The sequence below is a fragment of the Lemur catta genome, chromosome 15, assembly GCF_020740605.2.
Source record: "Lemur catta isolate mLemCat1 chromosome 15, mLemCat1.pri, whole genome shotgun sequence".
Lineage (NCBI taxonomy): Eukaryota > Metazoa > Chordata > Mammalia > Primates > Lemuridae > Lemur > Lemur catta.
The window spans coordinates 15588142-15613599 of record NC_059142.1 but is presented as its reverse complement, the minus strand read 5'-3'; the positions used below and the strand labels follow the sequence as shown (position 1 = coordinate 15613599).

Sequence of the window (25458 nt, the reverse complement as noted above, 5' to 3'; positions counted from 1 at the left end):
CCTTGATGGGCAGGGAAGTGTGTTCGATCTAAAAGCTTCCAAAAGCTTCTCTCTCACTTCCTCCTCTTTCCACCCTGTCCATCTTTCCTCTCTCCTCTCTCTGTTTTTGTCCTCTGCTCCTGTTTCCTTTTTTTCTCCCCTCTGTTCTGTAAATCTGTAAAACAAACACATTAAAAAAATTTTCATTTATCTCTTCCATCTGCAGCTCGGAGCAGGATAAAGCTGTAACCCTGCTTCAGAGTTGGCTTTTGAGCCCTGGGCATTCGTCAGCCCCGTTTCTGGTGGCTGTGGGGTGATCGGTAGAGAATCCCAGGTGGCTGTCTTGCGGCCTGGGGCCTTGCCAGCCCGGCCTCAGGGGCTCTGACCCAGATAGGCGGCGGGCGGCCCTTACTCTCTGCTCGCTGCTCACCTTCTTGTCCACAGAGGGACCCAGAAAGGGTAGGAAGGGGCCTGGGAGACTTTATTTTTTTCATTTTTCATTTATTATTATTAGTTTTTCAGAGAGAAGGTCTTGCTCTGTTGCCCAGGCTGGAGTGTAGTGGTGTGATCACAGCTCACTTCAGCCTCCAACTCCTGGGCTCCAGCGATCCTTCTGTCTCAGCCTCCCCTGATCGTTGGGTTGACAGGCATGAGCCACAGTGCCCAGGGGACTGGGAGACTTTTGCCAGTCTTTGAGCAATGGCAGAAACTAGACAGGTCACCGCAGTCGCCCACCGGTGTGTGTGGACTGTGGCTCCTGTCAGACTCCCCCTCTGCCTGCTCCCCTCTCTCCAGGGAAGAGTTAGGAACTTACTGTTCAGCACTGTTGGAGGTAGTGGGGGCATGTCAGGGGTGCAGGATGTGGTCCCGGAAGCTTCTGGTCACCGGGCAGGACCCGAGCAGGCAAAACTAAGTGTGTTGAGTTCGTGTTTTGCTGTGGGGCCGGGAGCACTGCCCGTTGCCGAGTGCGGAGGGGGCTGCCGCAGTCCCTTCCTTCAGCCTCCCACCCGCTCCCTCCGTCAACGGGAGAGGTCGGACCACAGGTCTTGGAGTCAGAGTTCTTGAGTTTGAGTTCTGTTCCCTCTGCCGACTAGTGTGTTCCCGTTAGCCAATCCCTCAGCCTTTCCCAAGCTTCAGCGGATGCATCTATATATGAGATGAAACCATCACTCCTTGTCCTGATCATCCTCACAGAACTGTGCCCGCAGAGAAGGCTGTCACCATCGTCATGGCAGATAGTTATACAAACGTAAAGCCTTCGCAGGAACAGACGTTTTTTGAGGGCCTGCGGGGCAGGAATGCTGCCCTGGGCCCTGTGGGCTATGGGGAGATGGGCCGGACAGTCCCTGCCCTCAGCGCGGTTACAGCCTGGTGTGCAAATAGATTTCTTCGAGGATCTGCTGGAAGGTTCTCAACATGCTTTCTCACGGGGCACCGACCCAACAGAGCCCCCGAGTGCGTCAGCTCATTCAGCAGATAAGTCACTGATGTCCACAGGAGCCAGGAGGGGAGCGGGGAACTGGGCCGGTGGGCTGGGAGTATGAGCAGAGGTGAGGCCCAGCTGCTCAACCAAGTCTTGAACCTGTGCCCAGGCTCCTCGAGTGGAAACAGGCTCTGCACTCTCTCTCCCTTTGGCTGATCCTCACGTCCCACCACTTGTACTAAGTTTGAGTCCAGGGGCCTGAGAAGCTCCTGTTTACTTGGATGATTTTCTGGGAGTGGCTTCTTCCTGCCACCATTGGATTTAGCAGACTGGGCCAGCGTGTGGATCGGAGGGAAAGACAGAGGCCCTGGGCAGAGACCCTGAATCCTCACTGGCTCCAGCTGTCTGCCGAGGCCGTCTCATGCCTCCTGGGGAGAACAATGCCGTGTCCATGGATAGACCCTTCCAGCGTTACTGACGTTGATGCATCATCTTGTCACTTAAGCGACCAGGGCAGCTGGAAATGATTCAGCAGGACGGCCGAAATGCCAGCCTTTCTCAGCCCTGATTCCCCGTGGCAGGTGCCGAGTCTGCTCCCTGGGGCCCGTCGCTCCGGTTTGACATGTCGCATGGGAAGAGCAGAAGGCAGATGTGGCAGGGCCGTCTCTGCACGCAGTCCACTTCCATAGATGCCCCTGCAGTTTCTGAATTTTTTTTTCCAATGGGTACTATCGGAAATGTATATATTAATATTTATAATAAAAATTTAAAAATTAGAAATAGGATGACAGTCTCTTAGTGGTGTCCTTCAAAACAATTCAAGAATGGGTTATTTGTATTTAAAAGGATATTTTTGTGGGCATTTAGCAAATGAAAAAATAACTTTCTCTTAGAAGAAATAACACCCATCTCAGGGGTTCCCAACTATCCTTTCCCTGACAGAGCGTTTAGGGAATGATCTCAGTGCCTCTGCCGACCCCAGGGCTGCTGGGGTAGGGGGTGGGCGAGAGGCCAGGGTCTCTGAAGCAGGAGTGCAATGGAGGGCAGCCGTCCAGAGCTTGCCCTCCCTTAGAATCCCAGCTCCGCCACTTTCTTGCTGTGAGGCCTTCCATAAATCACTTAACCTCTCTGAGACTTGCTTTCTTTTATGGTATTAATTTTTTTCAGAGACAAAGTCTCACTGTGTTGCCCAGGCCAGAGTGCAGTGGTGATCATATAGCATGCTACAGCCTCTTAACTCCTGGGCTGAAACAGTCTTCCTGCTTCCCCCTCCTGAGTAGCTGGGACTACAGGCATGCCACTGTGCCCGGCTGAGCCTCAGTTTCTTCATCTGTAAAATGGGAGAATAATTCTGTATCTACCCTATAGGGTTGTTGAAAAGATTAAATGAAATCGTGCATGTAAAGAGTTTAGCATAGCGCTAAGTAAATATTTGCCAATATAATGATGAAGGTGATGATGAATACTTTTGTTATCTCTACTATCTATGTCCAGAGGGAGAATCCAAGGTCAGGAGCAGAACTAATTGCCAGGGAATAGCATGAGTTTAGTAACAGATCCAACCAGTGGGAAATGTGTTAACTCTATTTCTGACTCTTCTTTTTTTGCTTTTATTATTTATTTATTTTTGAGATGAGGTCTCTCTATGTTGCCTAGGCTGGTCTAGAACTCCTGGCCTCAAGTGATCCTCCTGCCTTGGCCTTCCAAAATGCTAGTATTATAGGCATGAGCCACTGTATAATTATTATTATTATTATGATTTTTTTTTTTGAGACAGGGTCTCTCTTACCCAGGCTAGTAGAGTTTAATGGTATCATCATAGCTCACTGCAATCTCTAACTCCGGGGCTTAAATAATCCTCCTGCCTCAGCCTCCCGAGTAGCTGAGACTATGGGTGTATGCCACCATGCCTGGCTAATTTTTCTATTTTTAGTAGAGATGGGTTACTCTTGCTTAGGCTGGTCTTGAAATCCTGAGCTCAAATGATCCTCCCACCTCAGCCTCCCAGAGTGCTAGGATTACAGGCGTGAGCCACTGTGCTGGCCTTTTATTATTATTTTTAAGTGACACATAATCATTGTACATGTTTATGGGGTACAATGTGATATTTCAATACATGTATACAGTTTGTAATGATGAGGATAATTAGCATACCCATCACCCCAGACATTTCCCATTCCTTTGTATTGGAAACATTTAAAATCTGCTCTTCCAGCTATTTGAAAATATACAAAAAATTATTGTTAATTATAGTAATCCAACAGTGCTATAGAACACTAGAACTTATTCCTCCTATCTGGCTGTAATTTTGTATCCATTTATCAAATTCTGGCTATCCACTTCCCCTTCTCAGCCTCTAGTAACAACTGTTCTACTCTCCATTCTATGAGATCAACTTTTTTAGCTGCCACACATGAGTGAGAACATGCAGTATTTGTATTTCTGTGCCTGGCTTATTTCATTTAACATAATTTCCTTCAAGCTCATCCATGTTGCCTTGAATGATAGGATTTTTTTGTGGCTGAATAGTATCTCATTGTGTATACACACCACGTTTTCTTTATTCATCTGTTGACGGACCCTTAGGTTGATTCCACATCTTGGCTATTGTGAATAGTGCTGAAATACACATGGGAGTGCAGATATCTCTTTGACATACTGATTTCAGTAGCTAGTAGTGGGATTGCTAGATCATATGACAGTTGTATTTTTAGTGTTTTAAAAAATTTTTTTTAAAACGTATCTTTCACCATATACGACCTGAAGATATTTTTAGTGTTTTGAAGAACCTGCATACTGTTTTCCACAGTGGCTGTACTAATTTACATTCCCACCAAGGGTGTCTTTTGAGCAGGGAGGTGAGGTCAGTCAAAGCAGCTGTAGTGAACAGACCAAATTGCAGTGGAGATAATGACACCCCAGTGCCGACTCAAGTTAGCCCTCTTAGCTCTTAGGATCTGTGAGCTTTCCATTTGTTTATTCAGTTCATTCAGGGCCAGGCACTGTGCTGGGGACGGGCCAGTGGTCAGGGTGCATGTTAGAGACCAGCCCAAGGGGGAGGCAGGGGCCTCTGTTCTCACTGGGTTGGAAGCTAGGCCTGCCAGGGGACTGGGTTTCTGCTTACCTGGAGATCTTGGTTATCCATTGGAGCTCCAGGCTGCTGAGCCCTTTTTCGGAACCTTCCAGCTATGAAATACCGCAAGGATCATGGCCAGATTCCCATATGCCCCTGGAGGCTTTCACAGTTATTCTACCTTTCCTGATGCCCCAGAGAAAGAGGCCAGCATTGGGAGGAGGCAGGAGGTTAGTGGTTACTGGGTTTGATTAATCTGTGGTGGGTTTTGTAGGTTGGGTTAGAGCATGTTGTTGTTGTGAGATCACAAGCCTGGTCCCTGTGGGCCAAGTCAGCTGCGCTTGTTTGCCTGACCACGGGGTGGAACCCCCTGTCCTGGGCATTCATCGTCCAGTGATGTGCGATGGTCCCAAGCAAGAAGGGGCAGGAATGAGGATGGGCCAGATGTCCTGTCTCATCCTGGAAACAGCTGCAACCTTTTGTCTTTCTAAAGAGTGAAACTTTCATAGACAGAGAATAACATTATGACAGCAATTGAATAGACCAGACAGATTTACCCTGAAATGCTGTGGTCTGTCCCCTCCAAGACAGTTATTTAGTGTGAATCATATTGAAAACCCCTAATCTGGTATATTACTGAGTAATACCTTATTCAGAAGAGTTAAGAGTTAAGAGACTGAGTCTTAGCGTGCAGTGGGGTGATGGCTTAGCTGGGAGCCGGTCAGCTCTGTGCTAGGGTGACTGCCAATGCTTATGGACTGTTTGGTGGTTTCTTAGCATGGATGGTTTAACAGAGCCCTGTGCTGGGCCTGAGACGGGTCTTCCTCCTTGTGTTTACCAGGAATTCAGCCAAGACATGGACCCCTTAGTACACAGTGAATCCTTCCAGTGGCGCCATTTTATGTTTAAATTCAATCATATGTACTTTTTATGACTGTGTAAATATTATTTATTGTTTAGTTAAGGAAGGTACTATTATTATGTTTCCTCCCTTAAATAACTTCAATTTTCCTGGAGTTAATAATTAACTCCTGTTTCTACCACTAGCATAGTTTTCTATATACCTATCTTTATTTTTCTATTCAACTATTTTAAAATGTTTCCTATCATAATTCCATTAATAGTCCTCCCACCCCCAAGCTTGTACTCATTAGATGTCCTGTCAATTCCATTCTTTCCACCAGGAGATCTGACTTCCAGAGCCCCCCGTCCTTTAATGGACTATTGCTTTTTAACAGTAGCCTCCCGAGAAAGGGTGTAAATTTTTTTGAGCTCTTGCATATTTCAGAATGTCTTTATTCTACTCTCACACTTGGTTGATAGTTTGCCTGGGTATAAAATTTTAGGTTGAAAACAATTATCTTTGAGAATTTTGAAGGTTATTACATCATTGCCTACTAGATTCTAGAGTTGCTTTTGAAAAGCCTGGTGATATACTGATTCACATTCCTTTGTATATGGTGTATATTTATATTTTCTCTCTGGAGTCATTGAGAATTTTTCATTTACCCAGGTGTTCTGAAATTTCCTGACAATGTTTGGGTGGATCTTGTATCATTCACTGTGCTGGGTGCTCAGGGGACCCAGAGACTCAGGACCTTCGGTTCTGGCAAATGTTCTTGTACTGTTTCTCTGATAATTTTTTCCTCTTGTGGTGAAACAACCGTTTTATTATGCCCCAATTCCGCAGGTTAGGAATTCAGTTAGGCACATTAGGATGGATGGCTCCTCTGTGCTTTCACAATGTCTAGGATCTCATTTTGGGTGGCTCAGATGGCTGGAGATGGCTGGGATGCTTAAAGGGGCCATATGTCTGGGATCTTGGCTCTGTTCTCCTCATAGCATCTGCCAGGACTGAAGTGTCCAAGATGGATTCTTCAAGCGCATGGACTGGGATGTCTGGACCGTCTGGGCATTTCTCTGTGCAGCCTCTCCATGTGGTTAGCCACAGCACGGCAATCTTAGACTTTTTACATGCTGGCTTGCTTTTCCTAGAGCAAATGTTCCTAGAGATCGAGGTGGAAGCTGCAAGGGTTGCTATGACTCAGCTCTGGAAGTTGAGTAAGATTACTTCTGTCCCATTCTATTGGTCAACTCTGAGTCATAGGGCCAGACCAGATTCAAGGAAGGAGACCACACAGTGGCATCAGTACTAAGGGATACGGTCCATTAGGAGGCCAACTTTGGATACTAGCTGCCACAAGTCCCCTCCCCTTTCTCTATTACCTCTTTCTGGAAGCCTTATTGGCCAGATATTGGATCCTCTGATGTTTGTATCTTTTCTCGTTTGTTTTCCATATCTTTGTGTTTTTGTTCTACTTTTTGGGACACTTCTTCAACTTAGTCTTTCCATGTTTCTAATTTCTAAGATCTCTTTCTTGTACCCTGATTATTCCTTTTTTTTTTTTAACATTCTCTCCCGGTGTCATGGATACAAAATCTTGTCTTATCTCTCTGAGAATATTAATTTATAATATTTTTGAAGTTTCCATTGGTCCTTCACATTGTCTGTTTCCTTCAGGTTCCTGTTGTTCATTTTGGCATCTCTCCCTCATGTTGGAGGCTTCCTCAAATGTCTGGCCATCCTTGGCTTTCTCTCTGTACCCAAGAGTGAGACGCTAGGAAGAGAATTGGGAGCTCTGGGGGCTTCCAATGAGGGTGATGGTTGCTTGGTGGGTAGCAAGCTGCTCTTTCGTTTGAAGAAACCCAGATGTTATCTTTTCTCAAGCATTGTTCAATTTCTCCTGGTGGTGCGGGTTGGAGGGGTCTCTGGCTGGTGGGGAAGTAATGGGGGTGTCAAAAGGCTCAGCATCTCAAGCACCAATACCACCCCTCTCAGGTTTTGGTCCTTCATTTTAGGTGTGTTACTGAAAACTCGGCACTTGTCCATAGGCCGAATCAGAAGAACGAGCACAGGTGTTTTGGGGAGGAGGAAAGAGATTTACTTTGCTGGCAAAGGAGAAAAATGATAGTCCTTTTTGTCTTAAAATCCAAATTTTTTCTGAACACAGGCAGAAATACAGAGTTTTAAAGGGAGGGCCCTTCAGTTCTAGGCTATTGTGGTTAATTAATCTCCCATCTCTGCCAAAGACAAAGCCTGTGAACTCTGCCAGATCCCCCCATCTTGGGGGCTGGGGCCACCTGGGAGTTATTTCTTTGAACAAAAGACTTAACCTGCCTCAGGGATGCAGGTCAGGCTGCAGTTCCCAAAAAGAGTGGGAGAAGTTTTAAAAAGTCAGAAAATATATTTTTCTTCTTCAGGCCCTTCCCTCTGTTATAGGTGCAGGGACCAGGAACCTTCTGGGGCTCTGCGAGTTGAAACATTCACTTTTGCTGCTGTATCCTCCTGTGTGGGCACATAGGCTGGAGCTTCCACCAGCCTGCGAAGGCAGCAGTCGTCCTCTATTCACTGTCTACCTTCTAAGGACCTGTAATCTCTTGTAGGCTGAATTTTCCTCTTCTGTTACCCTTGTCTTGTCAGTTCACACTTTCCCCCCTTACCGTTACTTTAAGGGGCTTCAGAAGACGCGGAATAAATGCATGTGGTCAGTCTGACACGTTCATCGTGACAGCCTCCACAGGCTTAAGAATATCTGTATCCTTCTCTCCTAAAGGAAGTGAGGGCTCATACTTATCACTACTTAAAAATGACTGTTATTGTCATAAATGTCAACATTCGAACTGAATGAATCATGAAATGAACACGTCCTGGCCATCCAGGTTAAGAGACACTAACGGGCTGGGAAAATGCTAATCTCCTGCGCCCCTGTGACTCCATGGTTTTGCGAGTTTGATTCTGAAGCCAGCTGAGGCTGTGACCTTGTGCGCTGGCTGCCTTTGACCGACCATGATGTGGCTCCCTCCGTGGAGGCCAGGTGGTGCCAAGCAGGGCCGCTGGCCGCTGGGGAGGCAGTGCTCCGTCGGCAGTTTCTAAGTGGTGCAGGGCAGTTTAAGGGCTGGACAGCACAGGCACTTCGGTTTGGTGATTCCTTTAGTGCCGGGGAAACGGAACCTCTGGTGTAGCGGGTGACTTGCTGCCACCACTCCCTCCTTGGCGCTCGCCGCTTCCCCGGGCTTCCCCCTCCACTCCATCCTGGCGGGTCTCCCACTCTCACCTCTCCTTTCCTGCCCCCTGGGAGGGCTCCTGTTGGTTTTTGCTTTACAGAAAGCCCTACACATTCTCCCTGGGGAGCCCCTCTCCTCCACGGCCTCATCCTCACCTCTATTCTTGTGATACCTGTCTCTCTGCTTAGCTTTCAGTTCTTTTCTGATCCCACTCGGGTGTCCCTGGGGCCCTCGACTCGCCACGTGTCCAGAACGAACACTTTATCATCTGTCTCCTGCGAGGCTGACTTCCCAGTCTGGGTCGCGGTTGGAGCATCAGTCACTCTGTTTCCTGAAACACGAGTCTTTGGCATGTTCAGCTCTCTTCCCCACTTACCTTCAGTCGCCAAGCTTTCTTCATTTTCCCTCCAAAATGCCTTATGAATCTGACCCTCCCGCATCATTTCTGTGGCCACAAGCACAGTGGAGCCTCCCGTTTTGTTCCTCCCTCCAGCCGCTGCTCCCTCTCTCTGCCCCCGTGAGTCCTCCAACAAAGCCCTGAGGGTCAGCCCCACCCGCCTCCCTGTGCCTGCAGGACGGGGCTGACATTGCTGAGCGCCTGTTTCCCGCTGTCGCCCGTCCTCGTGCCCTCTCCCTGTTTCTGTCACGTTCGTGTGCCACCTGCATTGGGTACTTGATAGTTTCCTTTAGCTGGCTCAGTTTTTAAAACTTTAATGGACTTGTTTTAGAAGGCGACTTTATGTCACTACCTTAAAAGGAAAATCAGGGTGGCCTGCTACAAATGGAGGTTCACTGTGAAAAATCAGCGAATGACTCCTACAGTGAAGACCACCGCAGATCACCACGGTGCCGGCAGGGGTGCCTGTGCCCCACCCTGGGGCACAGCGTGATGTGGAGGCTCCGCTGGAGCTGGCTCCTTTTCTTCCTCAGAGGCCGTGTAGCACAGTGGTTAAGGTCATGGACTCCGTAGCCAGACTGCCTGGGTCCAAGCCTTGCTCTGCTACTTTCCAGTAACATGACCTTGGGTAACTTCCTTAACCTCTCTAAGCCTCAGTTTCCCCATCTGTAAAACGGGGTTAATATTTCCTCCGAAGGCCTGTGGGGAGTATGAAATGAGATAGTATAGTATATGTGGATCACTTCAAACCGTTCCTAGTACATGATAAGCCCTTGAGGACTGTTTGTTGGATTTGCCTTTCCATTTTGGGGGCCTGCTATGTGCCCTCAAGCGATGCGGTGGGGCTCCTCTGTGTTAGCAACCCCCGCTGGTCCATCCGTGGTGGCAGTCACTGCCCTCCGTGCCTCCACCTGCTGTTTCTCTCACAGATAAATGCCGGCCTTTCCCACTAGCCTAGATCAGCTGTCACCTCCTGTGTGATCCCTTAGTGTCCCCAGGAGAGCTGGCCTTCTCTTCCCTGCATCCCCATGGCACTTTATTCCATGTCTCTGTTTTAACCCATAACCCACAGTTAACGTGTGGCAGATGGGTCTTTCGTGTGGGAGTGCTGTGCCTTCAGGATGGTTTCTGCATTTTCACTTCTCCTGCCTGGGTCGTCGTCCCAGGTGCTTGTCAGTAATACAGACGTCACCACCCACACTAAGACACAGCCCCCACCCCGTCTCCAAGAACTCATGCTAAAGGACATGAGGAGACGCCAGCCAGTGTCCTCTCATCACAGCCTACCATGGCACTTGGGCCAGGTGGAGCTGCTTTCTCATTGCGATGGAAAGAGCAGTGGAATTGGAGTGAGAAATCTTGGGGTCGAGGTCCAACTCTTGGGTTTCCCGACTCTGGGACCTCAGGCCCCGCACCAGCCCCCTGGAGTCTCCGCTTGCTCAGGTGTAAACTGTATTGGCTCCAAAAGCTGCCTGTTCAGCAGAAGCTTATTTTCCCAGGTGTGGTGATTTGCCCACGTGGTGGGTTGGTCCATCACTCTGAGACATAAGACAGGCCCAGGCTTCCCCCACCAGGGGCCACGGCATGTTCCCCACGGCTGGTTCCCCTGTGTTGTCCTGTTGCTCCTGGCTCCTGCCCTTTCTCCTCCACCTGGCCCACTTTAGGGGTTCAGGGTCCTCCAGGGAAGAACAGGGCCGTCCTTACCCAGCGTACTCAGAGTGAAGCCAGAGTGTCCTTTGAAGCTGCAGCCACAGAGTATGGCCACAGAGGATGTCCCAGCCTTCCTGTGGTCCCCACGAGCAGCCACATCTTGGTGTTTGGGGCAAGGCCTGCGGCAGAGGCCACACCTGGCACACCTCCTGCACAGCCCAGGCCTGCGCCCTCTGTCCACTCCTTATAGGGGACCTGTAGGCTGACCCTCACACAGGGCCTCTCCGCTCACACGAGGGCCCTGGCACTCAGTAGGTGCTTTATAAATGTTTGTCAACAAACTAGTTGTACTTCTTAACAAGTTCTCCCTGGAGATGCAGCCACTCACTCCCAGCAGGCCTGGCCTGAGGCGCTGTGGGAACTGGGAACTGCGCTTCCTCCTGGGAGAAGAGGACAGAGGCCTGCGGTGGGGCGTGGGCCGCTCCCTCGGCTCTCTGGGCCTCAGTGTCCTTATCTGTAAAATCAGGCTATTGCATGGTGTCTAGTGGCTTCTGCCAGGGCTGCTGGTCTCTGCGTCCATGAACCTGGCATTGAACTGGTGCTCCGAATCTCTGGGGTCCTCTTAGAGTGTGCACTGGGATGGGCAGCGACACTAGGGTCAGCCCTGCCATGGGCTCACAGGTGAGCAACACCTGCTCCTTCCCAAGAGGTTCTTCAAGGGGCCATCGGGACCCACTCATTCCACCTGTCAGAGCCTCTCGTTCCTGAATCCTGTGCCCCCTCTCTCTCCCCCCAACCCCCACCACCTCTGCTGGGCTCATGCCCTTTCTCCCCTTCCACATTGGCCCCAACACAGGCGGGATAGAAATTAATGCCCTCACCTCCATGTCTGTCCTCTTAGGCATGGAATTAAGCCATGTGCACACACCCAGGACCCTGTGGCCCCCAGACAGAAGCTGGGCTCTCATGACCCTGCCTCCCATGCTTAGGGTCCAAAGCATGTGGGGCATCGAGTTACCCCGGATCTGAAGCTGCTCCTGCCCCCATCCACCTCCTCCCTCCGATTAGCTTTCTGCCCTGGCCCTGTCCCCACCATGTCTGTTCTGCCAGGTGATTTGATCAGAACCTTGGCGGCAAAAACAACCCCCACCACAACAACGGCAACCAGCTATTGTGTTTTCGCTGTGTGCCGGGCACTGTGCTAAGTGCTCTACAGGCCTTATTCAGAACACTCGATGAATAGGTGGTATTATACCATTTTACAGATGGGGAGGCTACGGCACAGAGAGGAGAAATAACCTGACCATGTAGCTAATCGGGTGATGCTGGAATTCAAATCCAGGCCTGTCAGACCCCAAAACCAGCGTTCTGGAACTGCTGTACACCCTGCCTCCCTGCCTCCCTTGAGGCTGGAGCCTGGCCCTCGGCTCCAGCCTGTCCCGCCAGCAAGGATGGATCTTCTTCAATGTTGCTTCCCACCCACGGGGGTGGCCCAGCCCTGCGGGCTGCTAGAAAGACAGCCCCATGGTTATGCTGCTAGGCCACGGGTCTCTGCAGATAACCAGGAGGCTTCTCTGGGCATGAGCTCTCAGCCTCCACCAGCCTGGCTCCGCTGTCCCTCCCCTGGCCCAGCTTGCCTAGTGGCCATGTAAACCTCTGCCACCATGAGAGCTGTCTGAGATGCTGGTCACACAGCGGAGTTGAGTCCTATGCAGGGAACGGGAGTTGGGAGTCAGCCTCCCCACTCTGCAGAGGGCAAGCACAGATGCGAACATTCCCACGGTCCAGCGTGTCAGGGCTAGAGCTAGTCCTGACTTCTGATCCACTTTTCTCCTGTTGCATCTGTTTCTTATGATGGTTTCTCTTGAAGCTGTTTATTTTATTTTTTACCCTAGTTTTTATGGTGTGGTTGGTTGTATAGGATGTGGAAATGTGAAGAGTTAGAACTCTAAAATCTCTCCAGATGAATGCCTGGGCTGCAGGCACATGAGAGTGCTGGGGGTGGGGAAGAAAGGTGTGGCTTTCAACAGGTGGGAAAAGTGGGTATTGGCCACCACTGCCACAAAGCGAGGACAAGCACGCAGCCCAGGCCTTGGGGCAGCCGAGAGGAAATTAAGCAGCAGAAAGGTTGGAGATGGAGCCCATTCAGCCCATTTCTTGTTCCTCTTTCAAAAATTGAGATATAACATAAAGCCCACCCTTTTAAAGTGTGAATTCAGTAGTTTTTAATGTATTCACAAAGTTGTGCAACCATCACCAGGATCTAGTTCCAGAACGTTTTTATGACCTGCAAAAGAAACCCTGTGTTAATTAGCAGTTGCTCCCTTTCCCTGCTCCCCCAAGCCGTTGGCAGCCACTAATCTACTTCCTGTCTCTGGATTTGCCTGTTCTGGACATTTCATAGAAATGGAATCATACAGTATGTGGCCTTTTGTGCCTGGCTTCTTTCACTTGGCTTGTTTTTTGAGGTGCATCCATGTTGTAGCTTGTATCATGAAAAATATTCCATTCATTGGCTGATGGGCACTTGGGTTGGTTCCACCTTTTGGCCGTTGTGAACCATGTTTCTTGTTCCTTTCGGCTTGGTTTTCCTGAGAAGCTTGGTGTCCAGCTGTCTGGATTCCTCTAGCTTGGCTATTTGGAAAGCCAGAGAAGGTGTGGCTGAGCGTGGTGGGGTTTCTGGGGAGCTGATGTGGTGAGAGGTGCAGAACAGGGCAGTTTGAAGGTTGGAGAGAACCCTCTGCCAGCGGGAGGCCTTTCCCTGGCCCCAGAGCCATCTGCTGCTTGCTAGGTGGGTATTTTCCCTCTTGTTGATTATTAACCAATGGTCACGATCCTACTAGTAAATCCCCAGGCTAGAACTGGTGCTTTTTTGAGATGCCAGAAATGTTTTCCAAGACACTTAAACAGCCCTGGACCCTTGGTTCTCTTTTTTTTTTTTTTGAGACAGAGTCTCACTTTGTTGCCCGGGCTCGAGTGAGTGCCGTGGCGTCAGCCTAGCTCACAGCAACCTCAAACTCCTGGGCTTAAACGATCCTACTGCCTCAGCCTCCCGAGTAGCTGGGACTACAGGCATGCGCCACCATGCCCGGCTAATTTTTTCTATATATATATTTTTAGTTGTCCAGATAATTTATTTCTATTTTTAGTAGAGACAGGGGTCTCGCTCAGGCTGGTCTCGAACTCCTGACCTCGAGCGATCCACCTGCCTCGGCCGCCAAGAGGGTTAGGATTACAGGCGTGAGCCACCGCGCCCAGCCAGGACCCTTGGTTCTCTGTCTCCACTTGGAGACCATATCACCCTGTTATGGGTTATAATCATCATCGTCATCATGTTCTACATTTGTATAGGACTTTGTGTTTTATTTCAAAGCCATTACTTTTAATTCCTTAGGTCATTCTTACCCCTATCTTTGCAAGTGAAGGAACTGAGACACAGAGAGGTGAGGTGACTTGACCGAGGACACACAGCAGGGTGGCAGGCACAGACACACTTGAACCCTAGGAGGAATCCCTCAATCCTGTCGTAGGGCACCCTCCACGGCAACGTGCCAGAGATGGCGCTTGTGGTGACCTCAGACGGTGTGGGGCACAGCCATCTGAGGCGGGGGCAAGGACACTGGAGGCCTGGGAGCTGTAATAGGGCCCTCCCCAGGGGTCAGTCCCATCTGGGACAATCATCCTCCCTGGGTTCTTAGCTTCTACTCCAGGCCCCTTTGATCGCTTCCTCCCAACATTTGCATTTGGCTAGGACCTCTCCTGGCCTCCCTGAGTCCTCCCATCCACCCCAGGATCTCCCACATTTAGGGGAGGAACCCCACAGTAGGGAACCCCAGCGCTGCAGGCAGCGGAAATTCTGAGTGGGTGGTGCCTCCAGGACTCCCCAGGTGGAGGAGGCTCCCTCCTTTCAGCTGGGCGTGGAATCTTCCTCATCCCCTCCTCTTCCTTCCCTCTGTCCTCTTTTTCCCATCTCTCTTTTCCAAGCTTCCCCCATCACCAACCCCTCCTGTGTGGGTCTGGGACCCCTGAGGGCCGTGTGTGAGTACTTGGCTGGGTTGGTTGGGGGGCAGTTTTCAATCTCAGTGCCACGACACATGGCAAGATCACTGTGGGTCACAAGACAGTTGTCATCTCTCCTGAGGATTTACCTTTTGGTTATAATAAGTGAAAGCACATTCAAGGTTATCCCTTGATATAATCACATCACTTTCACCTACGCATGTGTGATATGTTTGCCTGAGTGGGCGAGAAAGGGCTAGAATTGCACTGAGCACTGCCGCTCTTGCTCTATCTTATCTCGGCACCAGCTGGTGGCCGGCTGGGCCTGGCCGTCCTTGAGCGGGTGGCCCACACGCACATGTCACGGGTTGTGAGGGCTGGGGCAGGATGGGGTCAAGCACAGCTGATCAGAGCAGGGTGAGGCAGAAGCAAGATTTCACCCTCCTTGTTTTTGGTTCTCCAATCACAAGGCCAAGCCTGGAACCGGGCACCTGGGCACTGCATTCATTTCCCAGGGCTGCCATTACCCAGTACCGCAGAGGGTGGCTTAAAGCAACAGACATGTATTGTCTCGGTTCTGGAAGCGAGAAGTCCAAAATTAAGGTGTTGGTGGGACCATACTCTGGATTTTCTAGGGAAGAATTCCTCCACCTTTTCTAGCTTCTGGGGGTGGTGGCCGTCCTCGGTGTGGCTTGGTTTGCAGTTGCATGGCTTCAGTCTCTGCCTGTGTCGCCACGTGGTATCCTTGCTGTGTGTCTGTGTCTTCACATCACATGCTTCTTAGAAGGACACTGGTCATCTTGAATTAAGGGCCTGCCCTAATGACCTGATAACTTGATGACATTACAAAACTATTTCCAAATAGGCCATATTCACAGGGACTGGGGGTTAGGACTTCAATGTATCTTTTTGGGGACACATGATTCAACCCATAACAAGCATTAGTTCTTAAAAAGGAGGAAGGGCTGGGTCAAGAGTGGGGATGGTGCACTATGGCCTGTGTCCCTGAAAGGTGCCACTCTAAGCCATCTGTATGCCAAGGCAGGGTAAATTCTAACTTGTAACCAAGTGCCTGTGTGTTCTCTGAGTTCTCATCTTTTTGAGGGCAGCAGTCATGTCTTCTTCCCACCCTGGCATCCCCTCTGGAGTCTTGGACACAGCCCTGGAGCCAGCATGAGGCTGGTCACTACTGGTGCTCATTCCTGCTCCAGCACCTTCCAAGCTCCCAAGCATCACCTGGGAAATCCTTCTGGCCGCAGCTGCCCTGTGTACCCCTGGGAGACCCCAAGAGCTTATCCAACATTCGGGGGAAATGGGAGAGGGGCTCAGCCCAGGGAGGGTTGGGTACTGGGGTCTGCTGAGCAGGACTCAGAGACCTTGGACAATAATCACATGCGCTCTGGTCCCATAGGCATGGGCATCTTGCACCTTGTGGAAAGAAACAGGCAGCGTCCCTTGTCTGTAAGCGTCCCTTGACTGGTGGTGTTAGAGACCGGCCAGCATTGTCGTCCTCTAGGGTGCGTGTTCCTGGAGAGCCAGGGCTGCTGTTGGTCAAGGTGCCTGCAAGCCAGCTCCAGGAGAATAGGCCAGAGGTCCTCACCTGAGCCCAGAGCAGCAGCCCTGTAGACTTTGGGCGGGGGGCTTACCTTCCTCCCTTCCTGCATGCTTTTCCCTCCCAGGCTCCCAGCCCCCCAGGAAAGCTGTCCTCACCTAGGAGACCCGAGGGTGGTGTCCTCCATCCTTGGTCATCCTTTCTCCCTTCCTTTTCCCCCATCCTGGCTCTCAGGGGCCTGGACCACTGGGAAGGAGCAGTGGGTGCTTGGGAGGGGCCCAAGGAGTAGGAGGTGGTGAGCCTGTGCTGGACCCAGCTCTGTTGGGGCCACAGGCAGGTGCAGGGCAGGCAGCCAGGCAGGACCCCACGGTGGTGATGTCCAAGACCGGAAACAGAGCGGGGAGGCTGGTGGCTCTAGCTGAGAGGTAGAAGGAGCCGGTTCATTCTTTCGTGCGAGTGTGTGTGTGCATGCACTTATGTGCTTTCTTAGCCCCGATGGTTCTTGTGCCACTTACAGTCTGGATCAGGAGGGAGGGGCCCCCCTCTCCAGCTGTCATAGGTTGCATCAACAAGGTCCAGGAACGGAGAAGGAGGAAGGCAGATGGCCGAGCAGAAGAGGGGGATTGCCAGGCTGAGGTTAATGGGGTCATAGGATCCTCTGCCAAGCCAGGTAGACGTTCACCAGAGTCCTTATCTGGCTGCTTAGAGGACAGCTCAGGTGGCCAGCTGCGGGGCAGGCAGGGTTGTTGTGTCAGGGTGGACACAGCGTGGGCCCAGCCTGGTTTCTCAGGAGGTGTTCCCAGACTGGCCTGCCCCGTGGGCCAAGGGGAGCCAGGATGGGAAGGTGTCTGGGCCCCAGGGCCAGGGCTTCCCTCTGCAAGGCTGGAGGGCTGGGCTCTGGAGGGAGGGAGATTTCTCTCATGCAGAAGGCTGGGGGTTGGAGTTCTCGTCCTGCTGGCAGGCTGTGGGCTGAGAAGAGCTACAGAAGTGTTCTCTTAAGATGGCAGTAGGGACCCAGCTGTTGGGCTGACCCTCCTGGCTGCTTCTGGGTGGGGCTCTGGAGAGGGAAACACTTGTGAAGTTGAGGGCATTGACCGCTCAGCACGGTCTCCTTAGGCTTATAATGCTGTTATCCAAGCCTCCCCGTCCCCTCTGGGAAATAGTCGGGGCACGTCCAGGACACCAGAGTCCCTTGCCCGGGGACTCCCCAGGCTTTGCCCAGCTGGCCTTGTTGCGTAACTGTTGCTGTGAGTGCTTATCTCACCCCAAACAGTCTGCCTGGTGATGGGACTGCAAACAAGTACTCTCTGGTCACCAGCAAGGGCCAGATGGAAAGTGGGGAGTGTGTGAGTGCAGCCAACCTGTTGCAGCCATGTTGCCATGGTGACACAACTCTGTTTAGCTGCCTCTCCATGGTCCTAGCCCACGTGGACTAAAATAAGTTTTACCTGCGGCTTGCACAGCAGGCAGCCCTGTCCTCCCAAGGTCAGCTCTCCGGCTAGGGGCTGTGTGTGTGTGGACTGAGGGGCCCAAGGGAGAATGAATCCCCGGCATTTACCCCTCTGCCCTTCTCCTTCCACTCCAGCCCCAGACCAGTGGTCCCCACTGTGCATCAGAGTCACCTGGAGAGCTTGTTAAAACAGAGATTCTTGGGCTCTATCACTGGAGATTCTGATGTGCACCTGAGAATTTGCGTGTTTAGCAAGTTCCCAGGTGATGCTGGTGGTCCAGGGACCACATTTGGTAGCACTGCTTTAGATTTTAGTACATCACGGTGCAGAACATGCACCCAACTCTCGTCCTCTGCATTGTACGTTAAACTGTGTCCCAAAGCCCAGCTACTCTTTGGGGAAAGAGGGGACGGTGCAGGCAGGTCCTCACTCACCTCTTCTCTGTTCTTTGTCCCCTTCGCAGGAAGCAGGAGCTGGCCAACAGCTCGGAGGTGAGCCTCCCAGACCGGCCGCTGTCCCCTCCTCTCACTGCGCCGCCCACCATGAAGGTAAGAGGCTTGGATTCAGTAAGCAGGGAGGGGAAGTGTGTGGGGGGAAGTCTCGAAGCCTTGCTGGAGCCAAGCTGCTCCTGCCCCACTGGGGCTGTGGAGTGCCCCGACACTTCTGGAGGCAGCGTCCAATTAAGCTCGCCAGTGTGGGAGGAAAGTGTGACCGAGAGACTCTCGGTGTCTGTGCCAAGAGGCCACAAGGAAATAGACTGGGGCTGAAATGGGGTTGGCAGGACTCTTGGTAATTGGTGAGAGGCCTTGTGGAGTGGTGGGGTTTGAGAGTGAGGGGCCCAGGCAGGAGGAGGTGGGGAGACAGAATGCAGCTGAGTGCCCAGAAGGACCGCCTGGGGCTGTGGTGGGGGGCTCCTGAGACTTGAATGGCACTTGCATGCTGGTCTACCTGCCTATGACTAGCCCTGCTGGGATGGCCCAGTCACCCCAGTCCTGGGAGAGTTGCCCTGGGGGTGGGAGTCCAGTAGTTCTTTTCCTATCAGCACTTCATTCATAAGCTTCTTTCCTGGGGAAACCATATCCGAGGACCCCAGGCTGGGAACCCTCCCATTCCTGGAAAGGAGCTGAGGGGGCAGTACCCTCCCACTACCATGTCCTTCCCCCTTTACTTCTCAGTCCCCCTGGCAAAGGATAGCTGGCCCTCATGGGGACTTTCAGCTCAGCCAATGTTCCTGCCTAGGCTGTCATGCTCCTCTTTCCCTCCCTCCCTCCCTCCCTCCCTTCCTCTCTCCCTTCTCCCTTCACACTTTGTAGGGCGAGTGAGGACTAGCTTTGAAGAAGTCACCTGCCTCCTGAGTCAGCTGAGGGGACATCTAGGCCAGCACCTATCTCTGTCCTGGGGCTCTGCTCTGCGGTGACTCACAGGGAAATAATTAGGCATCTCTTCCCACTGCTCCACATTGCCTCTCCTCTTCCCTGACCTAATCTGTTGCCAGGTGATGCCCCCAAAGGAAGCAGATGAAAACCATCCTTCTTCCTGTTACCATCCTATATTGGGTGCCCATCATGCACAGAGCCGTGTGATAGACACTTTGGAGTGTGTATGTGGCATGGCAGCCAGAGCCTGCCCTGGGTAGGTTAGGAGTTCAGCAGTAGGCAGCAGGCAGGACAGAGTGTAGGGCTGACCGAGGACAGCTCTATTCTCCTCCTTTTTGAGTACCCAGGGGGCACTGAAAGCCAGTGCTGGTATCTGAGCCAGGTGCTGGGATGGCTCATTTGCACAGGGTAATGCTAAGAGGCATGTCACCATTCTGAGTGTTAGCCCCTTGGTCTGCAGAGTTGGGTGTGGGATGCTTGTCTCTGTCCTCATGGATGCGGGAGTTTGCAGGGAGAACCCTGACAGTCCCCGAGGAGGAGTGACTGAGTTCTCTTGGCTGACTTTACTCACTCATGCAATCATTTAAGTCACTCAATGTCCAATATTTATTTGAATATCGTATTAGTCAGGACTCTTGGTTGCAAGTGACAGAAACATAACTCACTTTGGCTTAGGCATAAAAGAATTTTTTTTTGCCTTTGTAATGGCTAGTATAGATGCCAGATATGGCTGCGTCCATGAAATCTTCCTCATTCCTTCTTCTGTGTTGGTTTTGTTCTCTGTCAAGCTCTGCCTCTGTGGTGGGAGGATGGTGACAGCAGCTCCTACCCACTAAGTAACCCCAGTGCAAGGAAGTTTTCCTCAGTAGTTCTAACAAAGTCCCAGAGAGGAAGCTCACTGGCCTGGCTTAGGTCACATGGCTATCCCCAAACCAATCATTGTGACCAGAGAGATGAAAAGCTCTGATTGGCCAGACCTGGGTCTCATGACCACCCCTAAAACATAGGAAGAACTGAGAGCAGGGGAGGGGTGGCTCCTCAAAGGAAAATTGAGGTGCTACTGTGAGAAGAAGGGGAAATGGGTACAGGGCAGGTGAAACCAATAGCTTTCAACTGCATGTGCTAACGATATGCCAGGTCCAGTGTTGGATTGTGGGGACCTTGCAGTGAACAAGATATTATGGTCCCTGCCTTTCTGGAGCTTGTAGTCTAGCTAGGGAGCCAAAGTCGAAAAAATAGTGTCAAGAATGAGGGATGGACTTAATCTTTCTAATCTCTATGAACATTCAAAAGTTACATCACTTCTGGGAGTCAAGATGGTGGACCAGAGAGAGATACCAGCTGCCGGATCATCTCAGAAAGAAGGAAAAATTTTATATGAAAAAGAAAAGCAGATAAACAAACATAGATCGAGTATAATTCCAAGGGAAATGTGCCAGAACTTACCAGAGACTCCACGGGAAGAAGCTGCGGAACAGGACAGGAAGGAGCAAGGTATCGGGAGAGATCAACCCCCGAGAGGCTTGTAGTCCAGTGAGAAGAGGTGGAGAGGTTTGTTTCTCCCCACCTCGCATCTCAGATGGATGGTGGGTTCCTGAGCTGCTGGAGAGACCTTCTGCCCACACAAGCCCAGAGGCTGCTGCCTGCCAGTGAGCTGGGAGCTTCTTGTGGATGGGGCACCAGGCTCCCAGCTCCCCTTGGCTGCTTCCCGCCCCACAGACCCAAGCTGGGATGGCAGGTACCATATTGCTTCTTTACCCACTGTGTGTCTTTGTCCTCCCCAGCGGGCTTCAGCTCCTCAGGTTTTGTCTCACTCAATCCCACAGAGACATTTTCCAACTCTGGCCTAGACTGCAGAAGCCACAGGTTTCCAGTGGGTCCTAGGTGACCTGTGTGATTCCAGTACATGGACATTCTGGGTGGGCGGCCTCCCATAGGAAGGGACGGGCACCACCAGAGTGCTAGCTTTCCTCCATCCAGACTCTTTTTCCCCCCTTCCCTCCCCCACCTGTGGCTGCCGAGAGAGACAATTGAGCCACACACCGAGGCTTCCACAGAGAGTGGGGATAAGACCTTTCCTCTTGGGGTCCTGCAGCAGACCGAGGGGTGCTCGCATTGTAAGCTCTCTGCCTATCAGCTCTCCTTCATGCTGTTTGCCTGGTGACTCCTTGAGAGTGGGGAATGCCTCAAGGTAGAGGGACACTGAACCTGCTTGGGCATCCCATCGGCAACTCGGGACCAGCAGGCTTCTTCCTGGTGTGGTCAGGGATTGATCTTGGGGGACCCAGGGATGGACCCTCAGGCCAGATCCCATACCCCCAGGTCTTGATGGCATTGCTCAGGGGCAGGGAGAGGAGATTTGTGAATTAGTCTCAGGAGGTGAGAGAGCCCTCATGGGCAGATCAGTGGGGAGAGTGCAGTGTGGGTCCTAGCTGCAGTGTGCTCACAAAGCACCCATCCCCCCACTGGAGGGCTGCGCTTTCAGCCCAGGCTGGAATCCTGGGCAGGGAACTTCCTAGCCTGCATCACAGTCATGGGGGAGCCTGGCTGGCTTGAGATCTTGCCTGCTGGAAGACACTGAGGGGCAGAATACCTCAGAGCATGGGAGGGTGCAGAAGAGTGAGGCCCACTCCAGACTGTCAGATTATGAATCTCAGATGGTCCCACCTCCTCAAGCAGACTTTCTGGTTGAGTGGGGCCACTTTAGGCATTCCCAGGTGGCTTTGCCCAGAAGCTGGGAGCAGACCTTTGACTCCTTCTGAAAGAGATCCCTTGCCAGCTTTTGTGGACCCTGAGGGCAAGCTCACCCAACTCAGCACTGCCCAGCAACACTCCCCTACCTGCCTCTGCTGTGGCAGAGAATTAGGACTCACCTAAAGTTCCAGGACCCCAACCACCACCTGGGGTATTTGAGTGCTTTTCCTGAGACAATAGAGCCGGTCACAGGACCCAAAAACAGCATTGCAGCTTGTTCCTCTGGCAGGCACCATCTACTAACAGGGAGGTCACTTTGCACGTCCTTACAGCATTTTTTGACTCAATCATACAGGGTGTGATTGGTTCTCACCCACAAGCACCACCTATTATCTCAGAGATTAAACTGCACGTGACATTATCTAAAAATAGAAGCAACAGCTGCTCCAGATGAGAAGATACCAGTGAAAGAACTCAAGAAGTATGAAGAATCAGAGCAAAAGATCACCACCAAAAGGGAACACCAGCTCTCTAGCAGTGGATACCAACCAAAATCGAAATATTGAAATGACAGATAAAGAATTCCATACGTGGATTATAAGGAAGCTCAATGCAATACAAAAGAAAATGGAAAACCAAAACAAAGAAACCACACAAAAAATTTCAGGAAATCAATGAAAAATTCACTAAAGAAATCGAATTATTAAAAAAAATAAAATAGAACTTCTGGAAATGAAAAATCCATTCAAGGAAATGCAAATCTCAGTGGAAAGTCTTAAAGACAGACTAGACCAGGCAGAAGAAAGAATCTCAGAGCTTGAAGACAACACCTTCAAATTAAGCAAGTCGGTCAAAGACAAAGAACAGAGAATTAAGAGGAAGGAACAAAGCCGATAAGAAATATGGGGTTATGTAAAAAGGCCAAACATAAGAATTATAGGCATCCCTGAGGGTGAAGAAGAAATCACACAAGGGTTGGAAAAACTATTTGAGGGAATAATAGAGGAAAGCTTCTTTGGTCTTGCTAGAAATTTAGATATCCAAGTACAAGAAGCTCAAAAGACACTTGGGAGATTCATTGCAAAGAGGCAATCACCACAACACATAGTCATCAGACTGGTCAAAGTCAACATGAAGGAGGAACTTCTGCGAGCCATAAGGTGAAAACATCAGGTAACTTACAAAGGAAAACCCATCAGGCCAACTGTAGACTTTTCAGCTGAGACCTTACAAGCCACAAGAGATTGGGGCCCCATCTTCAGTCTTCCTAAGTAAACTAATGGCCAACCTAGAATTTCGTGTCCTGAAAAACTAAGTTTCTTATATGAGGGAGAAATAAAGACTTTTTCAGATAAGCAAACACTGAGGGAATTTGTCAAGACCAGATATGCCCTGCAGGAAGTAATCAGATTTGCATTATATATTAATCTGCACAACAGAAACCCACCAGTGTAAAATTACCCAACAGCTAAGCCCAGAGCCCGTATAAAATAATGGCTCAAGAGGCAAAGCAAAGCAACAAGGTTCTACTCAACAAGATGAACAGAAATACATCCCACTTATCAATCCTTTCAATAAATGTGAATGGCTTGAATTCCCCCCTCAAGAGACATAGGCTGGCTGATTGGATAAAAAAAATACAAGCCAAATATATGCTGTCTCCAGGAAACACATCTCACCCACAAGGACTCATTCAGACTCAAGGTAAAGGGATGGAAAAAAATATTCCATGCAAATGAAAATCAAAAGAAAGCAGGTATAGCCATTCTTGCATCAGATAACATAGACTTCAAGTCAACAATAGAAAAGAAAGAAAAGAGGGTCATTACATAATGGTAAAGGGAGCAATTTATCAAGAAGACATAGCAATTCTAAATATTTATGCACGTAACACTGGTGGACCCAGATTCATAAAGCAAACCCTGCTAGATCTAACCAAAGAGATAAACAGCAACATTGTAATTGCTGGGGACTTCAACACCTCACTGACAGAACTGGACAGATTCTCCAAGCATAAAATAAATGGAGAAGCACTGGACTTAAATGGGACTGTAGAGGAAATGGGCCTAACAGACATTTACAGAACATTCTACCCCAAAACTGCTGAATGTACATTCTTCTCCTCAGCACATAGAACATTCTCTAAGATAAATCACATCTTAGGCCACAAAACATATCTCAACAAGTTCAAAAAAATAGAAATTATACCATATATCTTCTCAGACTACAGTGGAATAAAATTAGAAATCAACTCCAACAGAAACACTCAATTCTACACAAAGTCATGGAAATTAAACAACCTACTGCTGAATGATTATTGGGTCAAGGAGGAAGTTAAGGTGGAAATCAAAATATTCCTTGAACTAAATGACAAAGGGGACACAAGTCATCCAAACCTGTGGGGTTCAACAAAAGTAGTCCTAAGGGGAAATTCATAGCCTTAAATGCCTACATCCAAAAGACAGAAAGATCACAAATCAACAATCAAATGAATCATCTCAAGGAACTAGAAAAGGAAGAACAAACCAAACCCAAACCCAGCAGAAGAAAAGAAATAACTGAGGTCAGAGTAGAACTAAATGAAATTGAAAATAAAAAATAATACAGAAGATTAATGAAACAAAAAGTTGGGTCCTTGAAAAGATAAACAAAATTGATAGATTCTCACTAGATTCATCAGAAATAGAAAAGAAATGACTCAAATAAGCTCAATCAGAAATGAAAAAGGAGATATTACAGCTGATATCACAGAAATACAAAATATCATTCTAAATACTATTATATAAAAATCTCTATGGACATAAACTCTAGAAGGTTGAGGAAATGGACAAATTCCTGGAAACACACAATCACCCAAGACTCATTCAGGAAGAAATACAACCCTTGAACAGACCAATTATGAGCAATGACATTGAAGCAGCAATAAAAAAATCTTCCAACAAATAAAAAGTACCGGACCAGATGGTTTCACAGCCAAATTTTATCGGACCTACAAAGAAAATTGGTACCCATACTGCAGAAATTATTTCATAAAATTGAGAAGGAAGGAATCCTCCCCAACTCATTCTGTGAAGCCAGTATCACCTTGATACCAAACCCAGAAAGGACACAACAAAAAAAGAAAACTACAGGCCAATATCCCTCATGAATATAGATGCAAAAATCCTTGATAAAATTCTAGCAAACCAAATTTAGCAGCACATCAAAATAAAATCCACCACGACCAAGTGAGCTTTATCCCAGGGATGCAAGAATGGTTCAACATGCATAAATTCATAAACTTGATTCACCACATAAACATAAGCAAAAACAAAAAGCATATGATCATCTCAACAGATGTAGAAAAAGCATTTGACAAAATTCAGCACCCTTCCATGATAAAAACCCTTAACACAGTAGGCTTAGATGGAACATACCTCAAAGTGATGAAAGCCATCTCTGACAAGCCTACAGCCAACGTCACACTGAATGGGGAAAAGTTGAAAGCATTCCCGCTCAGAACTGGAACAAGACAAGGGTGCCTACTGTCACCGCTTTTATTCAACATAGTGCTGGAAATCCTAGCCAGAGCAATGAGGCAAGAGAATGAAATCAAAGATATTCAAATGGGGAAAGAGAAGGTCAAACTATTGTTCTTTGCTGATGATATGATCTTATATCTAGGAAACCCCCAAAATTCTGCCAAGAGACTCCTGGAATTGATAAATAAATTCAGGAAAGTCTCAGGTTACAAAATCAATGTACACAAATCAGTAGCATTCCTATATGCCAACAACAGTCAAGCTGAGAATTAAATCAA

At 49.5% G+C, this 25458-nt stretch overlaps 1 protein-coding gene across 3 annotated transcripts in view; it reads left to right on the top strand.

The window, feature by feature from the left end:
* RAP1GAP2 (RAP1 GTPase activating protein 2) overlaps window positions 1-25458 on the top strand; it is a 191594-nt gene that overhangs the window by 64091 nt on the left and 102045 nt on the right. For all 3 annotated transcript variants that reach the window (XR_006728925.1, XM_045526106.1, XM_045526105.1), the window contains exon 3: window positions 18053-18137. Coding sequence is in view for 2 of the 3 variants with exons in the window: in XM_045526106.1 (XP_045382062.1) it covers window positions 18053-18137 (85 nt within the window). In the remaining variant the exon portion in view is untranslated. The remainder of the gene's footprint in view (window positions 1-18052; window positions 18138-25458) is intronic.